At 46.2% G+C, this 22,391-nt stretch overlaps 1 protein-coding gene across 1 annotated transcript in view; it reads left to right on the top strand.

The window, feature by feature from the left end:
- The first annotated feature begins 11,019 nt into the window (after positions 1–11,019).
- LOC104035262 (TBC1 domain family member 3K-like) overlaps positions 11,020–22,391 on the top strand; it is a 32,713-nt gene continuing 21,341 nt past the window's right edge. The window contains exons 1-5 of the mRNA XM_075711927.1: positions 11,020–11,274; positions 18,719–18,792; positions 19,333–19,418; positions 20,274–20,313; positions 21,055–21,135. Of these exons, the coding sequence (XP_075568042.1) occupies positions 18,727–18,792; positions 19,333–19,418; positions 20,274–20,313; positions 21,055–21,135 (273 nt within the window). The 5' untranslated portion in view covers positions 11,020–11,274; positions 18,719–18,726. The remainder of the gene's footprint in view (positions 11,275–18,718; positions 18,793–19,332; positions 19,419–20,273; positions 20,314–21,054; positions 21,136–22,391) is intronic.

The following is a 22,391-nucleotide window of genomic DNA, read 5'->3' as shown; positions in this document are numbered from 1 at the left end:
TGCTCAGTGGCTGTCCTTCAAAATAACCCCAATCCTCCTCCTCCAGGGAGAGCACAGGGAGGTCACCCAGCAGGCTGGTGCATCTCCTTTAGCAAACTTTTTAACAGTATAACATAGCTGTGGTTGTCTTCCTGCTCATCACTTTCAGGTTAGTCCTTTGAAGTGCTTTTTTTGGTGGGTATTCACACTGACTTCTCAGGGAAGCAGGAGTCTTGCACATTCAATATCTTTGATGCTACTGAATTTTGCATCGGGCCAGTTTCAAATAACTGACGGGGAGCAGGTGGACTAAAGGTACAAATGCCTGCTTGGATAGGCAGAGAGCAGGGGGAATGGGCACATATGAGATGTGCTGCTTGTTTTATGATGGAGGGAAGGCGGCAGCTGGGGGGGACAGCAGGGTGGGAGCTAGCCACCAAAGTAATGGACTGACAAAATTATTTTTTTTCTGCGTGGTTTCTTAAAAAAGTATTGTTTTGAGCATTTCTGAATGTGGGAAAGGTGTATATTTCTTAAGTGTGAGAAAGTAAAGGGTGTGACCTGGACAAGGTTTCTGGACCTTCTGGAGAAGTTATTCCTGGATTTCATTTACATCTTTGGAGGAAAAAGCATGCTGTGGTGTGCTAACCTTCACCTTGTATGTGCTCAGTCTGTTAAAATGTCAGCACAGGAATTCCCTTACCTGCCTGCAGTAATACCTGGGTGTTTTTCTACATTATCAATAAACAGAGCTTATTTAAGCAATTAAATGGTACAAAACTCTCTGCTGGGGGGCATTTAATTGACCCCCTTTATTCTGCTCATCCTACTGTTGAAGGAAACCATCAGGTTGCCATACATCATGGCTATTTTGCTGTACGCCAAACATTGATTACACCCTTTAGAAGGGGGAGGATTTTGGGCAGCAGACTGAGTAACCAATTCAGTCTGTCCATAATGCAGATTTTTCCAGTCCTGCCCAGGATTTGGGTCAGATGAGAGGCAGTTTCCAGCCCTGCGCCGATACTTGTTCTGCACTGCTGCTCTGCTTGTTGACATTATCTCCTTCCCACGTTCTCCACCTCGATACTCTGAAGTATTAAAAAATAAATGCATATTGCACAAACACTCTGCCACTCAGTATGGGTGGCCAAAATACTTTGTTCTCTTTAGAAAGTTATTTTGCAAAGTTAGGTTGTGCTAGACAGATTTGCAGGTGCCAGTTTCAAACAGTATTTTACCATCAGATGGCACAGAAAAGTGGGATCTTTGAGGCAGCAAACAAGGTCTTTTCCCAAGGTCTCTTGTTGTGTTCCCTGGTAAGAAAATCCAGTGTTCAAAATACCACCATAATTAAAAAACAAACATGTTTTTACCATTGGGAAGTGACATCTGATAATGTTTTCTCTAAAGAAGGGGTGTGGGGATCAGGTATTTTTAGCTGCAGCTATTCGCAAGTTGTTGTTCTTTTATGACCTTCTCTTAATAAAACATTTCTCTAACATTTTCTTTAAAGTTTTTGTAGTTCCAGAAGCATTTTCAGCCAAAGGCGTTTTGCTGAGGGGAGGAGAAGAGGGAGGAGCCGCCCACAGGCAGGAAAAGTACTGAAATCTATTTTCTCGTGGATTTTGGCACCTAAGAAGGCGTGATGTTAGAGTTGGGTGCCTCTCCTGAGGGACCTTTACCACGTCAGAGGCATGGCTTGTGCTTCATCTTTTCCCCCAGCTACAGAAACTCTATAAGATTGCCACTGCCTACTTCTTAAAAGCAGTTGAGAATGAGATCAAAAAACTGAATTTGGACAAGAGGTTGGAAGAGGAAAGCTTGGACAGAGGAATGATGTGCTGATAGAGATGCTGTAGTGCAGGAGTGCCCTCCCCTCAGGGAGGGCAGGTGTGAGGAATGGCAGCTTAAATTTCAGGTCTTTGTGTAGTGGTTTGGGCTGTGGCTGGCTGTCTGGACTCACTTGGGACTTAACGTGCAAATGTTGTCTCTGAGCTGGTAAGAGAGCCAAAAAATTCCCATGTAAAACCTGAAAGTCATCTTCATCAGTCCACAGGCTGCTGGGCTTCTCTTTGCCTGATGTCTACAGACTGAAAAGCCAGCACAGATCCTGGGGGTCAGATGAGCTGGTCCTGGGCCTTTGGAAACATCAAAGTGGCCATGAAAAACCTTCTGAAAGAGCAGTGGTATAAAAAGCAGGAGAGGAGAAGTGTTTTCAGGTTGGGTTGCTGATGCTATCTGTCTCTTGGTAGTTACCAGCAGAGATGGTCGGGCTTTCCAAGGTGAACTGCACAGTTAGGTGTTTCTCCATGCTTGCCTCTGACGTTGGGTGAGGAAAGCAATTAAGCTGAGTGTAAATAATAAACACACGCCATGTTAGTGCAGGCAGGAGGAAGGACAGGCAAGAGGTATCCGTGCTGCATCTGCGTCGTGCCGCTGCATCACGGTGGACAGAGGGGAAGCTGAACCTGGCTGTGGGGCTGGAGAGGTGTCTGGCTTAGAATGAGCCTGAGGAACAGACAAGGAAGGTGTTTAAGTGATTGTTTGCTTGGTTTTTTTTGTTTGTGTTTTTTTTCCCTCAATACCCAAATCAGTGCTGAGGAGTTTCTGCTAATTTGCAATAAATGAAACAAAGGAAACATTCCCTGAGCTGAGACTATTTTGCTTGCCAGCAAGTCCTTTCATGCTGTGATGCCTTTTTAATGACCACAAGCACCATCAGAAATGACAGCCCGGTCTACTGAAGGTGTCAACACTGCACACAGTCACTGCTGCAGCCTTGAGTAAAAAAAAAAAAGAGGGTTGCTCCTCCCAAAACACCAAGACCACATCCTGCAGCTCCCAGTGGGGGAGAGTGGAGCTGTGGGGGTACAGGGGTGCTTGCAAGCCCCATGCTGCTCCAGGTCTGAGCAGGACTTGCCACAGTAAAGAGGATCTTGCTGGGAAGAGGTGGTGGATCATTTAACACCAGAAACTTGCTAAAGTGGTCCCTTTTTTTTTTTTTTTCTTCTTTTTTCTGTGTTCTTGGACCGAGAATTTACTTACTTATTTATTTTGCAGCTCATGCTTTCAAAAGCTGTTCAGTCTTTGGTAGAGGCTCATGCCAAGGTGATTACTGGAGTTAAGACCTGACCTTTCCTCTTCTGGATAAGGCATCCTGGGAGCTTTCACCAGCAGATGGTGCAGGGCTGGTGCTGAGCTCCTGCAGAAGTGTGGTGTTTGCGACTCCAGATTTTCCTTTGCATCAGTTTTGGGGTACAGAGTGGCTGTCTGGGTAATGTTTGCATTGCAGGGAATCGCCACGTGTGTATGAAAGCTGTTTGGGCTTGGCAACAGCCATTGTGGGCAGATTTCAGTTAGGGGTTTGCAAGGTGTCAGCTTGGGTTGCAGTAGTTGCATATTTCATATCCTAAATAATACTTGGACTTTTGGTGCCCTTCTTGGTTTTAGGACCTGACACTTGATACTCTGGTTGCTTAAAAAAAAAAAAAAAAAAAAGAGTGACCAAGTGTGTGCACACATTCAGTGCTTTTTTGGGAACTGTAAGCTTGGCACCATGTTTTCATGTGACACCTGTGTTTAATTCTGCATCACTCATTGACAGGAGCGCTGCGGGCTTAGTGCCTGCCGTGAGAGTGTTTTCTTTGGTCGCTGAATAAAAGAGCGGCATCAGCAAGAGTGGAAGTTTCATCCGGGTGGTTTTGGGGTGAAATGTGGTGATAAGGGATCTGGCAGGAAGGAAGTGCAGTGCGTGGTGAGAGGAGAGAAACAGCAGATATGCAAAGTATGATACTCAATGATACAGCAGACACTCAGAGTGGGCAGAGTATCTTCTGGAGATGGTCTGCAGCTAGAAAACAGGGGCAGCCACTTGAAGCCAGGTCAGTGGTGCAGAGCTGGCCTCATCTCTGAAGACATGGCTGGAGCATAGTCTCCTCCACAGGACCTGTAAGGTGATGGAGGAGGTGCTGGAGTATGCAGTCCCCAGCAGGAATGGGAAGGGCAGGACCGGGCTGAGCCTGGATCCAGGCTGGATTTGCCAGATGGTCTCTGAAGTGCCTCTGTCCCAAATCACCTTCTGCTGCTTTTTATTGGGAGTGAGTGTGTAATTCTACTGAAAACCCTTCCGAAACAAGGAGGAGAGAAACAATCTGGGAAAGCAAGTGTTTTCTGATAATGGTGAGCAACACTACAAGCTTTTGTTTTCTGTCAATGGAAGGAAGTGGGAGAAACAAGTAATAGCTTTAGCGCAGCACAGGTTTTACTGCTGCAAAAGAGATTTAGTGCTCACCCTCCTGTAATGGGTCCTAGGAGAGGATCTGGTGGGGAGATATCCATAAGGAGAGGTTAGGCTGCCTGGAGCAGGTGGGAAGGGCACTGCTTTTGTTTTGCTGCAGCCATGCATCTGTCTGAAGCAGGTGCTAAAGGAAGGTCTGTGACCAGTGAGCTGAGATGAGAATCCAGGTCCGGGCTTACATGGGAGATGGGAACTGGGAAGATTAACTCCTTGGTTTGTACTCAGCCAGGCCAAGACTGAAGCAACTGTGCTTTAAATTAAAGGGTGGGCTCACAGAGGCTCCTTTCTACTCAACAGTGATGATAAAGAGTGAACCAGCTCTGATCTCTCCTCTCTGGAAGAATCCTTCCTGCTGGAGGACTTGATGTTTTGTAAAAAATAAAATGCAAAAAACTCCCACGCAATTGCTATTCTATTTTGAAGTCTTATCTGAAGGCCTGCAGGCATGTTCTAACTTCAGCATGGATCTTATTCTTTGTGTTGGCCCCACTCTTTACTTTAGAGGAAAAAAAAAAAAAGTGATTTCTTCATGCCTTTCCTATCAAAACACCCTCTACTGCCCTCAGATTCTTATTTATTGACAACTTCCCTTTTCCAAGTCTTGCACAGTGCTGAGTCCAGCTGCACTTTAGTAGGATGCATTCAGCTCTCCCAGGTTTTGATCTTGGAACAGGAAGATTCCCATTTCCCAAGCTGCTGAGGAAAAATCATAATCCTGCTTACAGATGTCTTTTGTAGCAGTGAACTAAAATTTTGTGTTAAGTGAACTGTTTTAAGTGAACTGTCTAGTTGTTGATTTGTTGGGTGAATGTTAAAGTATTTTTGAGATAAATGCATCTTTCATTTTCTTTTTTTTTTTCTTTAGCTGAGCATGTCTTCAGCTAAGTAACACTGCATCTTGAGACACAGGTGATACTTGAATTGTGTTCATTTGTTTCCTGGGGAGAACAGCATCTGCTGCTGCTTTTATGGCCAGCCTTGCATGGGTCTGCATCATACCAAATGCTTGTCTTTATATCACTGCCACAGCCTGTCATCTACTTAAACTTCTCCCTCTGCTTTTTATCTCATCCAAGAAGGCATTTTGTAATTTTTTTTTTTTTTGGTTCTTCCATGCGTACTGTCACCTTCCCCATGCAAGCTCTAGCTTTTACTGGAAACACCCTTCTCAAACATTTTCCTTAATAGATTGGAGTCTGCTGTGGTCCCCTTTGACTTACTTTTATCCTGCTTCTGTTGCTGTCCATTATTCACATCAGAAATGCCGAGGCCATGGAAAACAGTAAATGTAGGTAATAGATCCACTGTGGTTTTGAGCATTCGTTTTTCTGAAGTTCCTTGTGTTGCTTTCTCAAGCATATTTGATCGAAGGTGCTGCCTGAATGCCTCTGAAAAACTAGAAATGGAAAGATGACGTCTGGTTTGATGTCTGTGTATGTCACCTGGCTCACTCTGTTGTACATCCCATGGGTACTGGGCTCCATGGTGGCACCTGCAGGTTCGGGTCCACACCAGACCTGCTCGGGGCTCTCCATGCACCACGTGAAGCGGGACTCCAAACTTGGGTCTGGCTCAGCCAGTTCATTGTGCCACTCTTCCACCTTTGAGTCCATCATGGGGTAAAATGAGGAACGAGCCAGATGAAGTGCTCAGGCATAGCATTCTCTCCCCAGAAACCAAGCTGAATTTTTGCCTGCTCCTGATGCGATCATTGCAGGAGGTTTCCAAACCAGGGGTGGGGAAGACGCTGAGTTGGCAAACCTGAATTTCTGGTTCACGCTGTTTTGAGGTGGCCTAGGGATGCTGGGGGTGTACCTCATTACACAGTGGTATGTGCCATAAAGTATGGCAGTGCTCTGCCATCGCCCTGAGGGAGAGGTGCGTGCTGGTGGCTTGGCCTCGCTGCCGCGGGTCAGGGGAAGTGCTGCCGTTGTGGTAAAGCCCATGAGACGGCAGCGTGGTGACGTGAGCAATCCTTGCTGAGCTCTTCAGAGGCCGTTGTTTAGCTAATTAGGAAATACCCCAAGTGCTGATGGTGCACTTGCAAAGGAAAAAAGTGTTGTTGGGGGCTTTAGGGTCTATGTGGGGCTGGTGGAGGAGGGGTAAGGCTCATTTTATCCCCCCAGCACACATGCAAGGGCACAAGCTGTTTACACCTGCTGCACCGGCGACCAGCATGGCTTTGCTCTGCATCTGGGGAGACCCCACTGCAGTGATGGAGAGATGCGCACCACGCTTGCATGCTCTTGTGGTTGGTGGTACGTGCTCAGGACACAGTTTCAGGAGCACTGGTTCGGCTGCTGTTGATGGCTGGGGGCTGTTGCTGCTTGCCGCTGGTCACTGCCCAGCGTGGCACCTCACCAGCTGCCTGCTACCAGCGCTAGGGCTTTGCCAGTGACCGGGACATTCGCATCCTCTTCCATACTTAGCTCTTACCAGTGTCCAGCACCAACCTGCCCGGCTGCATTTCCACCGCTTCCCTGAGCATCATTTCATTGCACTTGTGTCTGAAGTACAGAAACTGTTACTGCAATAATATGGCTTACTCCAAAATATCAGTACCATTTCATTTTCTCTGGTTGGAAAGTTGTGTGTCTGTCTTTCAACCTCAGCAGTCTCAATGGATCCATTTTTAGCATCAGGTTTAGTTTTATGTTGACCACAGTAAAGTGGTAACAGCCAAAGACATTGTGAATTATAAGATGTATTTTGGAGCCCTGACCAAATGAGACAGGTGTTGATTTCAACACTTTAAAAAAAAAAAAAAAAAACCAACCAAAAACCCCCAAGAACCCTTGAGTTACTTTTATATTGACTCCTAAGCTGGTGAGCTGCTTTTAACAGGGTGTCCTACAAAACCATTGCTGTTTCGTAAGCTGAAGCGTTACATCTGCCTTAAGTCTTTGCCTCTGATTGGATTTTATAAACATGTTTTCCACAAAGGGAAGGGGGGAGGACTTCTCATGTGAACAATTTTCACAAAGGGAACATAACCATTAAATTTTCTTGTTTACATAAAATGTTGCTTTTGCAAAAAAAAAAAAAAAAAAAGGGCAAAAATTCCTGTGACTGTTCAGGTTGGGGTAATTTTAGGAGTTATCAACAAGCACAAACAAAGGGAAAGGTTATGTTGTAATTAAAAAACTATTGCTTTCATACTCCTTAAAAAATTTGTATATCCTAACGCTGCCCTGCATATGGTTCAAGGCCATAAAAGAGCTTTGGGAGACATTTTCTCAGTATTTTCCAGTGTTGGATCAAATACTTCTTGTTTCGTTGAAGCTTTCTATTACTGGACATGCTTGCATGGGGCTTTGGTAAAAGAAAACAAGTTAATAACAGCTTGTCGATTAGCATCCAGAGATACTATTTGACAGTAATGTAAGTCGCATGAACTGTCAGCAAAATGGTCAGGGAGTTTCCTCTGCCAAATACAAATAACTTACTGCATGTGGTTCTGTATTTGGAGGCAGTGTGAGCTGATTAAACTTACTAAAGCAGTTGAAGGAATGAGGGTGGTACTCAGAGAACCTCATTTAAAACACATATTTTCCTGGGGGATGGGCATTAGTATGGGTCAGGGTAATGGCTCAAGCTGCCTCCCCTCCTAAAAATGGGGTGCAGCCAGGGGCTCTAGCAAGGGGTGCAAGACCCACATGGTCAGCATAGGTCTCACTTTAACTCAACTTAGATATCTATAACTTATAAATCATTCACCTCAATGATTATTTTGGGCGAGTTTTCCAGAGACAAGCTGCATCTCGTCGTTAGTGGCTGTTTAGCTTCCTATCTATTTATTTCATTGGCTGTCATAGTGACTTTATATAATGGTACATTCGTTGTTTTCTTATTTGTGTTTTAAAAAAGATGCCACCCCTCTGTGCCAAGGAGAGCACAGGCTGCTGGCAGCACAATAGCTTATTTTTGATCTTTGTTCCTTTGGTTTTGGCTAGTGACCATCACTAGCCCCACAGTGCCCAGGGTGACATCGTAGGTATCAGCCAGGATGCGTGTCCTCACCCTGCTGCTTCAGACATGTGTTAGGTGTGGGTGGCCAGTAGCAAAATGGCAAAAAAAAAAAGAATTGTGAATAGCAAGAAGAGATGTAATAAGAGCTTTTAGCTTACCCAAAATTGCCATGTATAGCTAGGCACAAGAATGAGCATGGGGATGGTAAAAAGGAAGAGTAGCATGTCCCATGGTGTTGCTACATGGACTGAAAAGAATAAAATACAGTATTTGAGAGGTACGCATGTCCAAGTGGAGAATGACCATCATTGTAGCTTCCTTTAGTTTATGGTTCAAGAAACATAAACTGCTCTTCCAGTCTTAAGCAAACAGAAGCAGCTAGTTCCTAAGCTCTGTGGTTATATAGTTCCTTTCCAGGTCAGTGCATCACCTGAAAAAAGGGGATATCCCCTAACCCCCGCCTTTTCTGGCCTTTTTATAGACACTGGAGTTGGAAGAAGGAGGGAATGCAGAGAGAAAAATGTCTTCAATTCCCAAAGCCACAGGTGGACTTCTGCATTCCTCAGTTTACGTCTCTCTTTTAATGAGAAATCATTTAAATAACGATGCTTTAAAAAAAATAAATTCATGCATCTTGGAGTTTTTGTGCTGGTTTTTGTTTGGTTGGTTTTTTGCTGCTGTTGTCTGGAGAAAATGAGTTCCTGTCAAAAAGAGCTCAAAAAATGTTTGGATGCTCTTTTTATTCCCTGTGAGGTCTAAAAATAGAAGCTGGCAAAGAATTGCTTGTAGACTTGCTGTTCTGCTCTGAGTGTTTAGCTTAGGTCTAAAGCCACGTCTTCTGACATTGCAACAGCTGAGCTTTGCAGAAGCACCAAGGCTGGGCTTACTGAGCACAAGCAGGGAGGAGAGCAAATCTCTTTATCAGCCTTCTTGCTTCTATTCTCCCGTCTCTATCCTTGGGCGGAAGGCCTTAACCTGAGCACCAAGGTACAGCGCAAAAAAATGTGTGTGAAAATGAGAGCGAGACCTAAGTGCTGGGAGCACAGGAAGGATGGTGGGGAGAGTGTTGAGGTTTTATTTACTGGCAGTACTGCTGTGCACGGTGGTAGTGTTGATGTGGGGTGGATAGCATGTAAATGCAGCCTTACATAGCTTTTTAGTTATTTCTAGAACTAAAAGGCTTGGCCAATGTATTGTGGTTTCATGGTATTGCCGTAGTCTAGTGGCAAAGTATTATCATAGTTGTGACCACAGCTTGCCATTGTATTTTAAAAGCTTGGTGCAAATTGGGAGAACAAGGGGAAATGTGTGTAATCCGCATTATAATGTGTGTAAGCCACATTATAAGTTACTCAGTAATAATGTATATATAATGTAAGCTGTGTTATAGGTTACTTGATAAAGTGGCCACCTCTGAAAGGGTGTGAAGTTGTCTGTGCTTTGAAGTCTCCGAGTCGTTGTGTCCTGGTGCTGGAAGGGTGACAGTGGGGAAATTCAGCACAAGACAGCCCAGGAACATGGGGAAAAGTCCATTCACAGGTGCTTGTGAGGGGGATTGGAGGAGAGGTGGTGTTATTAAAGTGGCTGCTCATGACAAAAGTGAGCTGTGCTTCCTCTCCCAGGCGTTGGCTCACGCTTCCCCCTCCCGGCACTTGCTGGCTTCAAACAGAAGCACATGCTTTGGGGTGATGGCTTGATTTCACACTTGTGAAACCAGTGCTTTGCTTCTCTGAGTTACTTAAGGTCAGAATTAAAAACTTGTTTTAAAAAAATGGTAGGTATATGTTGGGCTCTGGTGTCCTTTGAACTGCATTGGATGTTTGGATGTATCGGGCAGGAACTGCAAATGCTGGAAGGTGGCTCAAGTGGTGCTGCTGCTGCCAGCTCCTCTGCCATGTGAGTCGGTGATGTTGTGTTACTGGTCTTAACCTGGCCGAAGTCCCATATGCTGCTTCTCCCTTTCCCCCCAGCTTATTCCTGGAGGAATGGCCTGGACCCCCCATTGCATCCCTTCTTGGTGGCAACATGTTCTTAGACCGGCTGAAGTCAGGTGTAATTCTGTGCCTTTGGCTTGGGCAGGGGGCATATTCTGCCTGCTGAGTTGCCAGTGGCACATGTCTGCTGGTACAAAGGTGTGATGGACTCTGAGATCTGCATGGGAAGCCCCTCCATCCCCTGGCACGCAACCAGGCCAGAAAATGGGCTAAAATACAGCCCTGTACTGCAAACCAGGTGCTGCGTTGTGTCTGAGCTGAGCATCCCTGGATAAATACCCCGGACAACATGATGCTGTGCAGCTGGAGGCACGGAGGCTGGTTTTCTGGTACCTGTCACATGTGTGGTTGGATAGCTGTAAAATTCCTGCCCAGCCCCAAACAAAATCCTTATAATGAGTCCTCTGTGTTAGCGCAAGTTCATGCTGGGCTGGGCTGATGCTGTGATCTGGGTGGGGAAGAAACTCATCCTGAAAAACCCACCAAATCAACAAAATCTGAGCATGACCGACACCAAAGGTTTTCCTGCAGCGCAGATGAGCATCGTTTGCTTTCTGCCATTGGTGCCCTCCTGTTACAGCCTGTTCCTTCCCCACCAGGCTGACACACTGCCTTGCCGCCCTGCTGCCGGCTCCAATGGGACCTGCCTTTCCTCTGTGTGCAAAGACCCCCTGTGCTGGTAAAGGAGGGTGCCTCCACCGTGCCAGAACTGGATAACTTACCAACTTCTTATTTCCTTTGCAGTGAGCCCGGGGGAAGAGAGAGCCCGTCTGCGGATTGCCTCCCACCTTGCCTTTTCTCCCAGTTGCTCATGGTGAGCTCTCATGTGCCAGAGGAGCAGAGGGGAGAGCTGCCACACTGAGCTGGGGCAGCACAAGTGAGGCCAAAGGGCATTTGACCGGTGGGCTGTGGTGGCCTGGGGTCCTCACCACCCTGCAGCAGAGGCAACCAACTCCTGCCAGGTAGATGCCCGCAGGGGAGAGGACAACTCCAGCTGAACTGATGCATCTCAGCACCTGATACCAGGCTCAGGTAAGGGCACGATGCTTGGAGCCGGATTGCATTTCCACGCTTCCTTTTCCAAACTCACAAACCAGTTCTGCAGCAGGTGAGAATCACCCCGAGAGCTGCTGTGTGCTGTGGGTACACGTGCTAATCAATTGGCTGGATCTTATCTGCAATGACGCTGGATGCTCTGGCTTGTTGGGACATTGCTGGTGGCATCAAAGTGAGTTGCAGTGGAGATTCTCACTTGGGTGTTCCCAGTGCCTCTGCTAAGGGAGGTGAGTGTGTTTTTATCCAGCGCAGCATCCAGCTCAGTTTCAGTTGCAATGCAAGTTTACCGGGACAGGAGCTCGTCTGAATTTTCTGTAACACATCTGTGACTCATATAAAGTGATCTATGGGCAGTCATTTTCAAAGACCCTGAGACAATTAAAACATAAACCTCTTTACAATTCAGCTGGCTTAGTGCTCCTTCCACTCTTAAAAAAACCAACCAAACAAAACACCAAACTTGCTTGCGTGCTCTTGAGTTTTTGTTGTAGTCAAGAAAATAAACATGCAAACAGGATCTCCTGTGTCTTGGTTCATCCTGCTTGATAGTAATCTCATTCCTGAAGTCATAATTCACATTGCAAGTACAAGTCTGATTTCCTTTTCAGTAGCAGGGTTGTAAGCGAGTGCTGGATTTGGGCTAAGACTGGTGGTGTGCAGTCTGGTGATGTGTTGTTTTGAAGCTGGTGCCTGGCCAGGGCATTTGCAGTCTGGGTTTGTTAATGAGAGAGGAGCTGCAGATGGGGATCAGCAGAAGCCTTCAATGCAAGCACATTGAGTGTGGTGTCCATTTTGGGATTGAAATTTGGGTTTCTAGTAAAAAATACTGCAGCAGCTGTGATGCCAGAGGTGGGGATGCTGGCTGGTCTTGTACCAAGACCTGGGGAGCAGCTTGACTTCCACGTGGCGAGCTAGGTCTCGCGAAGCAGCCGGCGGCGTGTGGCTGTCACTTCCTCCTGTGACTCGTCACCTCCCGGACACGCAGTCCTGCATGCTGGTGCCTGCCTGCAACAGCCCACAGCTCCTCCTGGATGTCTTGGGAGGCCTTGAGGTTTCCTTGAACCATGGCAATGCGGTTGAGCCGTGCTCATTTTGGCTGTGCTTGGTAGGTATGTGCAGTGGTGTAAGCCCGCGACTTTGCTTTTGAAAGACTTTAAGTGCATGGGAGAAGAGCCTCTGATGACAGCTGCCCTCGGCTCGCAGCTGCTGACTGTGCCCGCCAAGTTGTACCAGGCAACCAAGATGGGAAGTTTGCTGCAAACTGATACAGTCTGCATGGTTTGAAGCATGTCGAGGTGCCTGTTTCATGCACTTAAAAAAACCCTGATAGGGTTTATTCAACTTTTCACAGCTTGCTTTAGCCGCTTTTTAAGCAGACTGTTGCACCGCTTTGCGTGGCCAGGTTTATTCCAGGGCATGCAAGCATGCAAGTCACTATTAACAACTAGTAGTAGCTTTACAAGTGAGAGCAGTGCTTTGCTGGGAAGTGGTGCAGACTGCAGGTGCGCCTCGTGAGGGTCTCACCTCTTAGCAGATGTTGTATAAGCATTTCCACTTGCATAGATGTATAAAGGAAAAATTACAGGCTTATATGGCTAAAGATATAAAACACTGTGTTAAAATGTGCTTTTAAAATAGAATGTGAAACAGAAACAGCGACTCGTTGAGTTTCAGCAGTGGTGGATATGGTTGTAGTAAGTACGTACCTTTTTGACTTTATTTCACAGTGGTGGTTTCAGTCTGATACAGGCCAGCGTGGTGTTTAAGTACAGTGTGTCAAAATCTGCCTTTTTTTTTTCTCTCTTTTCCCCTCATAACAGCAGTCTCTATTAGTGGTTAATTGGACACATTCAGGACACCAACACACCTTCACCTAAATTTCTCCTTCTTCAATGACCTTCAGCTTGCAATAGCATGCAGAAAAAAAATCATACATGTTTGCATGGGCTTGGGTGCAGCTGGACAGGTGAAAGGTACGGTACTGTGAGAGGTTACTGAAGCAAAAATGCAAATTTTACAAGCTTTGCCCTGGAGATGTAGCATGCTGAGTAGGGGTGCAGGTGGTTGAGATGACTCTGCTTGCTGAAGGTAACTGTTAAGATTTTGTAATTCAACTGTATTTGGCTGTACACCTGCATCATGCTTGCCTTTAATTTTCTCTGACTGGTGGATGCAGCAGGAACAGAGAAATAACCAAAACTTATAGTCTGTAATCTCAAGTGGCTTGAGTAGATACTTTTCTACAGTGTAAAATTTAAAAATGGCGTTCCAGAATATCCCCAAATCCAGCCCAAGGTTGAGAACATGATGCTATGCTGTACTTCCTAAAAAGAGGCGATTTTACTGATATTTTTATTTTCAAAAGCCCTTCTGCCAAGTGACACTGGACCTACAGTTCACCTTGCAGCAAAATGGAGAAGTCTAGCAATACGGTTTCATGCTAGTGCAGCCTGACAGCATAAAACCTGTGTAGAACTGGTATAAAAACATGGAAAACTTTTGCGCTTTCCTTGTAAGGGGGCAGAAAGGGCTTGGAGAGACTGAAGATTCAGCAGCTGTGGCTCAGACAGGTTTCTTGGTAGCATCACCACAGCTACTCCGTTCAAAGGCTGGAAAACTGCTTTTTGGCCAAGGTTCCAACAGCAAAACTGCTTTGCAAAGAGGGCTTGGAGAAGTGAGATCTGGAATCACGGTTGCAGTGAATTTCTGGGAGGCCATCTCAAGACCTGCTGATACGCAACCACCTGCAAACCTCTGCAGGGGCCATCAGCTGAGCCTTTGATGTCTCAGCTCCAGTCCTTAGACCACATCCATTTGCATTTTTGATGGATTAAACTCTGCGTACAGGTCTCGCATCCTGGTGGAGTTTAATGGAAGTTTGTCCTCGTTTCATGTAAATTGAACAGTGGGGAGAGGAGGACCTGGTGATGAGCAGAGGGCTGCAGATGTGGCCTTGGCAAGAGACCTCTGTGGAAAGAGGTGGCAGTGTCTGTGTCTTCTGCAGGTCTCCCACTGTCACACAGGGAGAAAACCAGGCAGAGTGATTGCTAATGAGTTTATAAGCGGGAGACGTCGCGTCGTGGTTGGGGGCAGCAGGGGACGTGTGTGCCACTGGGCTGTGGGAAACACTCGTTCCTCTTCTGGGCAGCCAGCAGAGTTGCAACGCGCAGGTTGGGTGACTGGTGGCCAGAGGGTCCCATGCTCTCGGCCATACTGGTCCTGCTGGGTACCACCCAGTGCAGGGCAGCAGGAGCTTGGCAGATCTTACTGGAAAAATAGGGGATTTGGGGGGAGGGTTATAACAGTAAATCTGATTTGTGGATAACAATTTTTGCACCAAGTCTTGCATTTTTGATGCAACACCTTCTTTTCACTGCCCGATATTTGAGATCCCAGCTGGTGAATTAATTTCAGGAAAGTTGCTATCATCCAAAACTTGGATATTTTATTTCAGGTTTGCTAATGGCCAGATAGCGTTCAGTGCGGGTAGGCAGTAATGTGCATTTCCATTAAGCATCTTTAGGCTTACTGTTGCAGGGATTTATTTTTACTTCCCTAAATTGTAAACTGGAAGCTGCAAGTTCTAGTGTGAGACGACAGATTGTGGGGTTTTTCAACTCATTCTTTTTAAAAGGAACTAGTTGGTAACTTTGTTTCCTAGTTGAATTTAAGTGTGTTTGGGGCTTTCTGTTGCTTATATCCTAGTAAATTTATCTGATACTGTTCTTGCATTGTTTACATTTTCTTACCAATCCTGTTCATAACTGCTTCATCTTGGGTGTTTGTCATGGAAAAAAAAAAAAACCAAACCTGTTTGCTGGGAAAATACAGTACTCACAGGAGAAAATTGGATGGTAGGCTTGAGAAAGTCATTTGAGTGGCGTATTACCAAAAAAAAAAAAAAGTCTTCAGTCTTATATAGGTATATGGAGAAGCATGGCAGGTACAGGCTGCACCTATTTATAGGTAGCCTATTTATATCAGGGCAGAATGATGTGTTCCGTCAAACTCTCCAGAAAATAAATGTCTCAGTAGTTTTCATACACATGAGCTGTCATTTCCCTCAAGCAAATGCTATAACTTCATGGTGTCAAACTACTCTGGAGTTCAGGTAAGTGCAGAATTAAATAACAAAAATATCCATATTCAACACAGGCTGTTACAGAGCTAAGCTATATTCTGTTCCCTCTCCAGAGTACTTTGAAAATCACGTAGTCAAGCACAGCATCACCTTTGTACTCTGAAAAGCAGCAGTATTGCAGTCAAACACTGAGGCTAGTGCAGCCACTTGCCATCTCCATCCCTCCCACTGCCATCAACCATTTTCTCTGTGAACTTTTGCACTGTTATAGTAGAAAGAGAAAACAAACATGTACATTCCAGGCATGAGATGCAGAATTGGCTCCTTTGCACCTGTCTGGTGTTTCTGACTGCAGAAAGGCTTTCGCAGAGGTGGGTGCCAAAATATATGTGGTCTTGCTGCTGTCTTCTGCTGTGTAAACCCTCCCATGTTACCAAGTCGCTCTTCCTCTGGTTTTTCTGTTACAGAGTGTGGTCAGAGACGTTCAGAATAACTTCCACTTCGTAAACATCTTGAAAAATTGCCTATTTAATTTGACGTACAGTTTATTTTTCCCTCCAGTCTGCAGAATATTTGTATTTTTAGCACCACATAAAGGACCTCACTTAAATTCTTTTGCCCCGTAACAACCAAAAAACAATGTCAGATTGGGGGAGTGAATTTGCCTTTGAGTTAAACTTTGCAGAAGGAAGGTGTGAAAAGGAGAAGACGCAGATATATTAGATGATACTATGAGACAGTTACTCAGACCTTGCTACTTTGAAAAATGAAGCTGCAATTAATGTATATTGAGCAAAATTCTTGGGAACATTTGAAGTAAGAGCTGCAGCTTGGAAAAATAAGAGAACAAAATACACTTTAATATTTCTGTCCTTGCTCTGTTTTGATTGTCAAGTCAATAATGGGGAAAGATACACCCATTCCTGCTGTGAACTTGAAGAGTTTGCTTTTTTCCGGTGTCTGTATAGGTGAGTGTAAAGCAGTGAAATGCCCATGCTGTTGGCTGATAATGTGTTGCAGAAGAGCTGCCCTGGTAGCTCCAATTATTGTGTGTGGTTTAATATTTCTATCACACTGCTGGCAACCAGGAGTGATGACTGCTTTTGAAATGAAGAGTTAGGGAAAGATGGATCTCCCAGCTGTCTCCATCCGTGCCTGAAAGACATGGTGGCAGCAAGGAGGTTGCATTAAGGAGTTGGTAAGCTGAGACAAATAATGGCTTACGGACATCTGAAGGTGCAGAGAAGTGGGCTGAGCCTTGGAAAGTGCTGATACTTTTGCTCGTCATATCTCCCCCATTTTTTCTTTTAGTTACTCTTTTTTTTTTCCCCTCAAGGAAAAATCAGTTCTTCAGATCATCCCAAGTGCAACACCTTTGGCTTCTCTGGCTCGTGTGGTGCCAAGCACTGCCACAGCTGGCTGTGCGGTGGCTCGCCGAGATGCAGCTTCAGCCAGAAGTTGGGTAGCATGTCCTATGACAAGAACCCTCCAGGTTCCTCCTGAAGGGATGTCAGGATGGCTCCTGGTGTCCATTAGAGAGCTGCAATGGCAGCTTGGAGTAAACTTATTCCTGAGCAGCTGTTGCACAATGCTTTATCTGTGGGTAGCAATGCTCCTCTTCTCTGCAAGGAGGTGGTCACCAGTGCTTTGGGAAGGGATCAGAGCACAGCAATGCAGGATCCCAGATGCTCCAGGGAGCTCCTTTCAAGCCCTGCAAGAAACCTCTGGACTGTATTATTGAAGTTGTTTAGCTTTCAGATGTTCTGGGTAAATCACTGGATCATTTGTAATGTGACATTGGGGAAAATATTTTAAGGCTGTGGTGGCTCTTAACAGTTTTTTCCCAACCCTGCTGAATCTTTTTACAGCAGGCAAAATGCAGTCTGCCTCTATAACAAGCTATTCTAAGAGGCTTCATACTCCTAAGTGTTCAAAAACTTTTCCAAACTCTAAGCCACTTACAACTGTGGACTAAAATTATTTTACCTTGCTGTTCTTGAAATGTGTAGTATCCATCTGGGACCTGTGGCGAGTCAGCAGGACTCTGAAGGACGGAGCTATGGAGGTGATAACACAGCGTGACTTCCCAGTGTTTATCCTGTTGGCACTGAGTAGGGTTTTATAATTCATAGCAGAAGTGTGGAAAACTTAAAACTATTCTAAAAAGCTTTTAAAAAAAAAAATTAAGAAAAAAGCAACCAAGCACTGGGGAAGGGGAGCAAGGGGAAGATACCAGAAAGATATATAGCTCTGGGGCTGGCTGGAATTTGTCCTTTTACAGAGCACTTAGGAATGTGGTCAGTGGGCTGGAGATGAGGCCATCCCCGTTGGCTGTCTGTCCCTACAGCTGTCCTCCATGCCCTGGGACTGCTGTGGCTGGGGCTGCACTATGGCAGCATTGCTCCCATAGCCTGAAGGTTTGGGTAACGTGGCTTGCGGTAGCTTGGCTTTAGGTGGTACTGTAGCTGTTCTGTGGTCTGAGCTGGGCTGGTTGCTGCTCCATAGAGTTTCAGAGGAGGAGGGCTTGGTAGACCTCTGCCTTCTTCCTCGCAGCCATCCCTGGGGACTGTGGTTCCCTGGGGATTTTGTCTGCACATGTTTTCTGCTCGGTGTCTTAGATGAACTTTTTTTGTTTGGCAAACAATGAGAAACTAGTTATGGCTTGAAAGAAAGGATGCTCCTTTGGGTTTGTACAAGACAACACTCAAGTTGTGTTTGATGTCTTTTGGGGGTGTGTATAGAAGGTAATCATCTAGAGGCCAATTTACTTGTTGTGTGCACACTTCAGTAGGCAAACACTTCTCTTTTTAGTTTCTCTTTTGATGATAAATCTCCCTTTGGATGCCCCTACAGAGCATCTCATGGCTTCACAGCCATAGCTGAGGGCAAGAGCGTGGTGGTTTGCCGTCATCCACACAAATGCTATGCTGTGCAGCGCCCAGCTGGGGTGCGACGTGTGCAATGCAAGGGCTCTGTGGCCAGTTTGCATGTCTCAATTTAAGAGCACGATGTCTTTTGTACAGGCATGTGTGTGCCTAAGAACAAAGGCACGGCATCTTGTCTTCCAGCAGACAAGACTCCCCCTTGCTCAAATTCAGTTGTGTCCCAGTGTAGAGCGGTGGGAGCTGGCAGTCCTGCTGTGTGGAGGCAAACTCCATGCGTGCTTTGTACAGGGGCTTTTTAACCTCAGCCTAATTTTAGCTATGGGATACAGCTAGAAGCTAAAGTTGTCAGCAAAGGTTTCTTCTATTAGCACTTTGCTAAAATATTTCCAATTTACTTATGTCCTTCCCCCTGCCCCCCCCCCCCCCCCCCCCCCCCTTTTTCTTTGCCTTACAGCTTCTGACATGAAGAAAGATATAGAGTCTTTAATAGCCCAGGAAAAAGCGGAGATTGTTGCCAAGTATGAGAAGGTACCAACCTCGTGTTTCTCCCTGACATGCTGGCTAAGGCTGAAGCTATTGTATTGATTAGGAATGTTTCAAATAAGAACTTTTGCCTCCCTATAGGCATCACCCCAGTAACCCTCATGCCATCAGGCTTCATGCTGGCTCTCCCTATCTGCTTCTGCCTGCACATCCCCTCTCACCATGTCCCCAGAGTTTCTCGCAGATCCCATGTGTGCTCAGCACAAATACTGAAATGTCCTGGGCTTCTAGTGCTTCAGTGCTCCCTTAACACCAGGATGGCTTATGCCCAAACAGCACTGGTTTCTCCGATGTACAACCCTTCCCAGCCCATAGCAGAGGCACACCAGGGACACTGGATAGGCTGAACTTGTGCGTTTTTCTCTTGCCTGTGTTGTATTTGTCTCTTTAGAGGAGGTTTTGGTCTCCTGGCTCTATGGCTTCTAGTGTGCGGGGAGGGAGGGATGCAGGCACTGGGGGTGGGATGCAGGCACTGGGGCACTCCCAGTGCTGGGGCCGGCTTACAGGTGTCCTTTCTGCTTTCAGGGCAGGCAGGAAGGAGCTCAGATTGACCCCTGGGAAGATGCAGATTTCACGCTGTATAAAGTTACAGACCGGTTTGGATTCCTGCAGTAAGTCCTCCTGTCCTCTCTGACCCGCGTGTCTGTGCAGACCATCTACCTGCACCTGCCATCTACCTGTGGAAGACCCAGTATCTTTCCTATAAGCCGCTCTGTGGCTTGGCTTGATCAATCCCAAATGCAGGAGGAAAGACTAGGATGAGCCCCTTTCCTCAACCAAACATGTTCAAACACTCTGATGCTTTGAATCTGCTGCAAGGCAAGGCTCAGAAATGGTTTCCCATCACAAGCCTGGTGTCAGAAGGTGGAGGATGGTGCTCCTGTGCCTCTGTGGAGGCCCGCGGTGTGTCGCAGAGGGAGAGGCTCTTGCGTTTGCACCTGATGATTCAGGGAGGTGTAGGAAGAGATGAGACAAGATACCTGATTGTTAGGATATCCCCATCCTAAGCAAGGCACAGATTAATTAGATGCACACCCTGTGCCTGGGGAGAATGCTTAAAAGAACTATTTTAATTCCAAATCTGAACAAAAAGTTACAATAGTAGGTGTTTTGTGTGCAGGAGGGGGGTTCGAAGCAATTGCTGTTTAGAAATCCCGCCTCCCCCTCCCCTTCACCCCCGCCCCTGCTTTAATTGCTGATCATGTATGTATTGAAGAGGAGGTTTATGCCCAGGATTTCCGGCGATGTCCAGTGCTTGATTACCCCCCAGCAGCTCCTGTAGGGTGGTGGGGTTTTGGCTGGTGCTTCCTCTGCCTCTTCCTCATCCGGGACAGCTGTAGGAAAGCCATGAAGCCCCCAGGCTGTATCTCCTCAGGTACCTGAGGTGGTCCTTGAGCTGCAGCACCCTGCACTCCTCCGCACCCTTTCTTGCCCATAGAGTAACTGGTGACCCCTTGCTTTTCCAGCGAGCAGGAGCTGCCAACCCGCACGGCCTTGGAGGATAAGGTGAGAGTTGCCAGCTCTGTCATCATGGGTACTGGATCATTATCACACCAGCTGGGGAGGGGACAGTTTTTGAGGAAACAAATGTGCAAGCGAGAGCAAAGCAGGTAGCCAGCACCCGCTGGTCACTGCTGCTCGTGCAGAGGTGGGAACTCTGCACTATGCCCAGCTGTTGGACCTTTTATTTTGGTGGGTCAGGCATCTCCTCTCCTGCACACTGCACTGAAATTGCACCTTTTAAAGCAGTTTTGGGCTTTTTCCTCTGCTTTGGCACAGCACTCAGTGCCTGCAGCTTGAAAAGGGGATTGCACATGCTGGGGAAAGCAATGGAGGTTGTAGGTAACCATCATCTCCATCCTCATCTCCCCTGAGCTGGGAGCATGTCCTCTGTTAGGATCCTGCTAACTGGGACTAAATAGCATCTCATTTCTGCCGATCTGATACAGTGATAATGATTTGAGCCTAGCTGAACCTGCAAAGATTTTTGTTTTCAAAGAATACTCCTCTTGGAAATGCTTTCTCTGTGTTAAGCCTGTGTGTCTCATCATTTTTACGAATGCTGCTTTAATTACCACAGGTTGAAATTACCAGTTCCTGCAAGCACCTGTGGATTGTTTCCATCCACAATGTGAGGTCTTTGCGTAGAAGTTTAAACTTAAAGAGAATGAAGTTTTGTGTTTTCAGGAGGTATCTTCTGGCGCTTTTTTTCTTAAATTTGTCTTGTCTTCCTCCCCCTTGCACCAGCAAAAACAGCAGGAAATCGAACGCGTGGACAAGTGGCTAAAGATGCTGAAGAAATGGGGCAAATACAGAAACAGTGACAAGGTAAGGAGAAAAGAAAGAGCATGTGTTCAGAGGGACAGGAATGGTGCATCCTTCCAATGAGTCAGGCTCTCAAAAAGTTAATAGAGAAACAAGAGATCACTGGAAAATACTGCCTAATTCTACCTGTTAGTCTTTAATATTTTAAATCTTTCCTTGAAGTTGCTAGGTTACCAGTCGAGGGAGAAGTCCTGTTCTGACTAGCATAGTTTTAAAAATGGTTTCCTAAATGCTGCTGGCATGTTTGCACTTCTGCTTCCCTGTGCAAGCAGGAGCGCAGCAGAGATGTTCTTGTGCCCAGCTGGGTCCCTGCCCTGAGAGCAGGGGGCGTTGCATGCCACAGGTCGCTTCTGTGTCTCCACCACCTGGGAATGGCATGGGAGATGTGACTGATATGGTCCAGCTGATGTTCCTCGTAATTCTTCCTGGAGGGAGAATTATTTGTCTAGGACATCAGCTACATTTTATGTTTTGCTCCTAGCTGTGCCTGTGAGAAGCCCTTTAGGTGCTTAAGTGTTAGATTGTGTGCACCCATCTCTTGAAATCAAGGATGGAGACACCAACCTCGTCTCTTGGCTTTGGTGTTCAAGAGAAACTCTGGACCAAACGCCACTGAAAATCTAAGTTGTTTTTAATAAATAATATTTGTAATATGTTCCTATCAAACTTCTTTAAACAAAACCCCTTGAACCTAATGACAGGAACCTTGCTGGGTAAGGAGAGGACCATCACACCTGACCTGCTCTGCTTACAGCACTCTGCACAGGAAGGGGGCTGAAGCCCAGCATCACCTTGTTGCCATGGCCTCTGCAGCCTTCTTGTTTGGCAGGAGTGGGGCGTTTGGCTGTATTGCTTCTAGCTCCTGCTGAGAGTCCTCAGGAGACACTTGAGCTTGGTTAAAAGGTTGCGCAGAGGATATCTGCATAGCTGCAGAGGGGGCATTGAGCAGAGCATCCCCCTTGCCCAGCCATACAAAGTGATGTCAGGTTCACCTAGCCAAAGACCAGCTGTACTCTCATCCTTTTTTAAAAAAAAAAAAAAAACAAAACAACAGAATCTTCTCTTCATTATAGCAGGGATGGGGTGGGGATGGGCTTGGGGTTTTATAATCCTTCTCTTCACTTCTAATTATTTTGTTCATTGGTGCTGCTCCACAGGCAAAAATGGAGGCTCTCCAATAGTTTTGGTTTTCCAAATTAGAAGTTAGCACTAATTGGTTAGTGGCCTTGTGGGTAAAACACCGAATTCCAGCAGAATGC

This window comes from Pelecanus crispus, chromosome 6 (assembly GCF_030463565.1).
Source record: "Pelecanus crispus isolate bPelCri1 chromosome 6, bPelCri1.pri, whole genome shotgun sequence".
NCBI lineage: Eukaryota > Metazoa > Chordata > Aves > Pelecaniformes > Pelecanidae > Pelecanus > Pelecanus crispus.
This window is presented reverse-complemented; position numbering and strand designations above follow the sequence as displayed.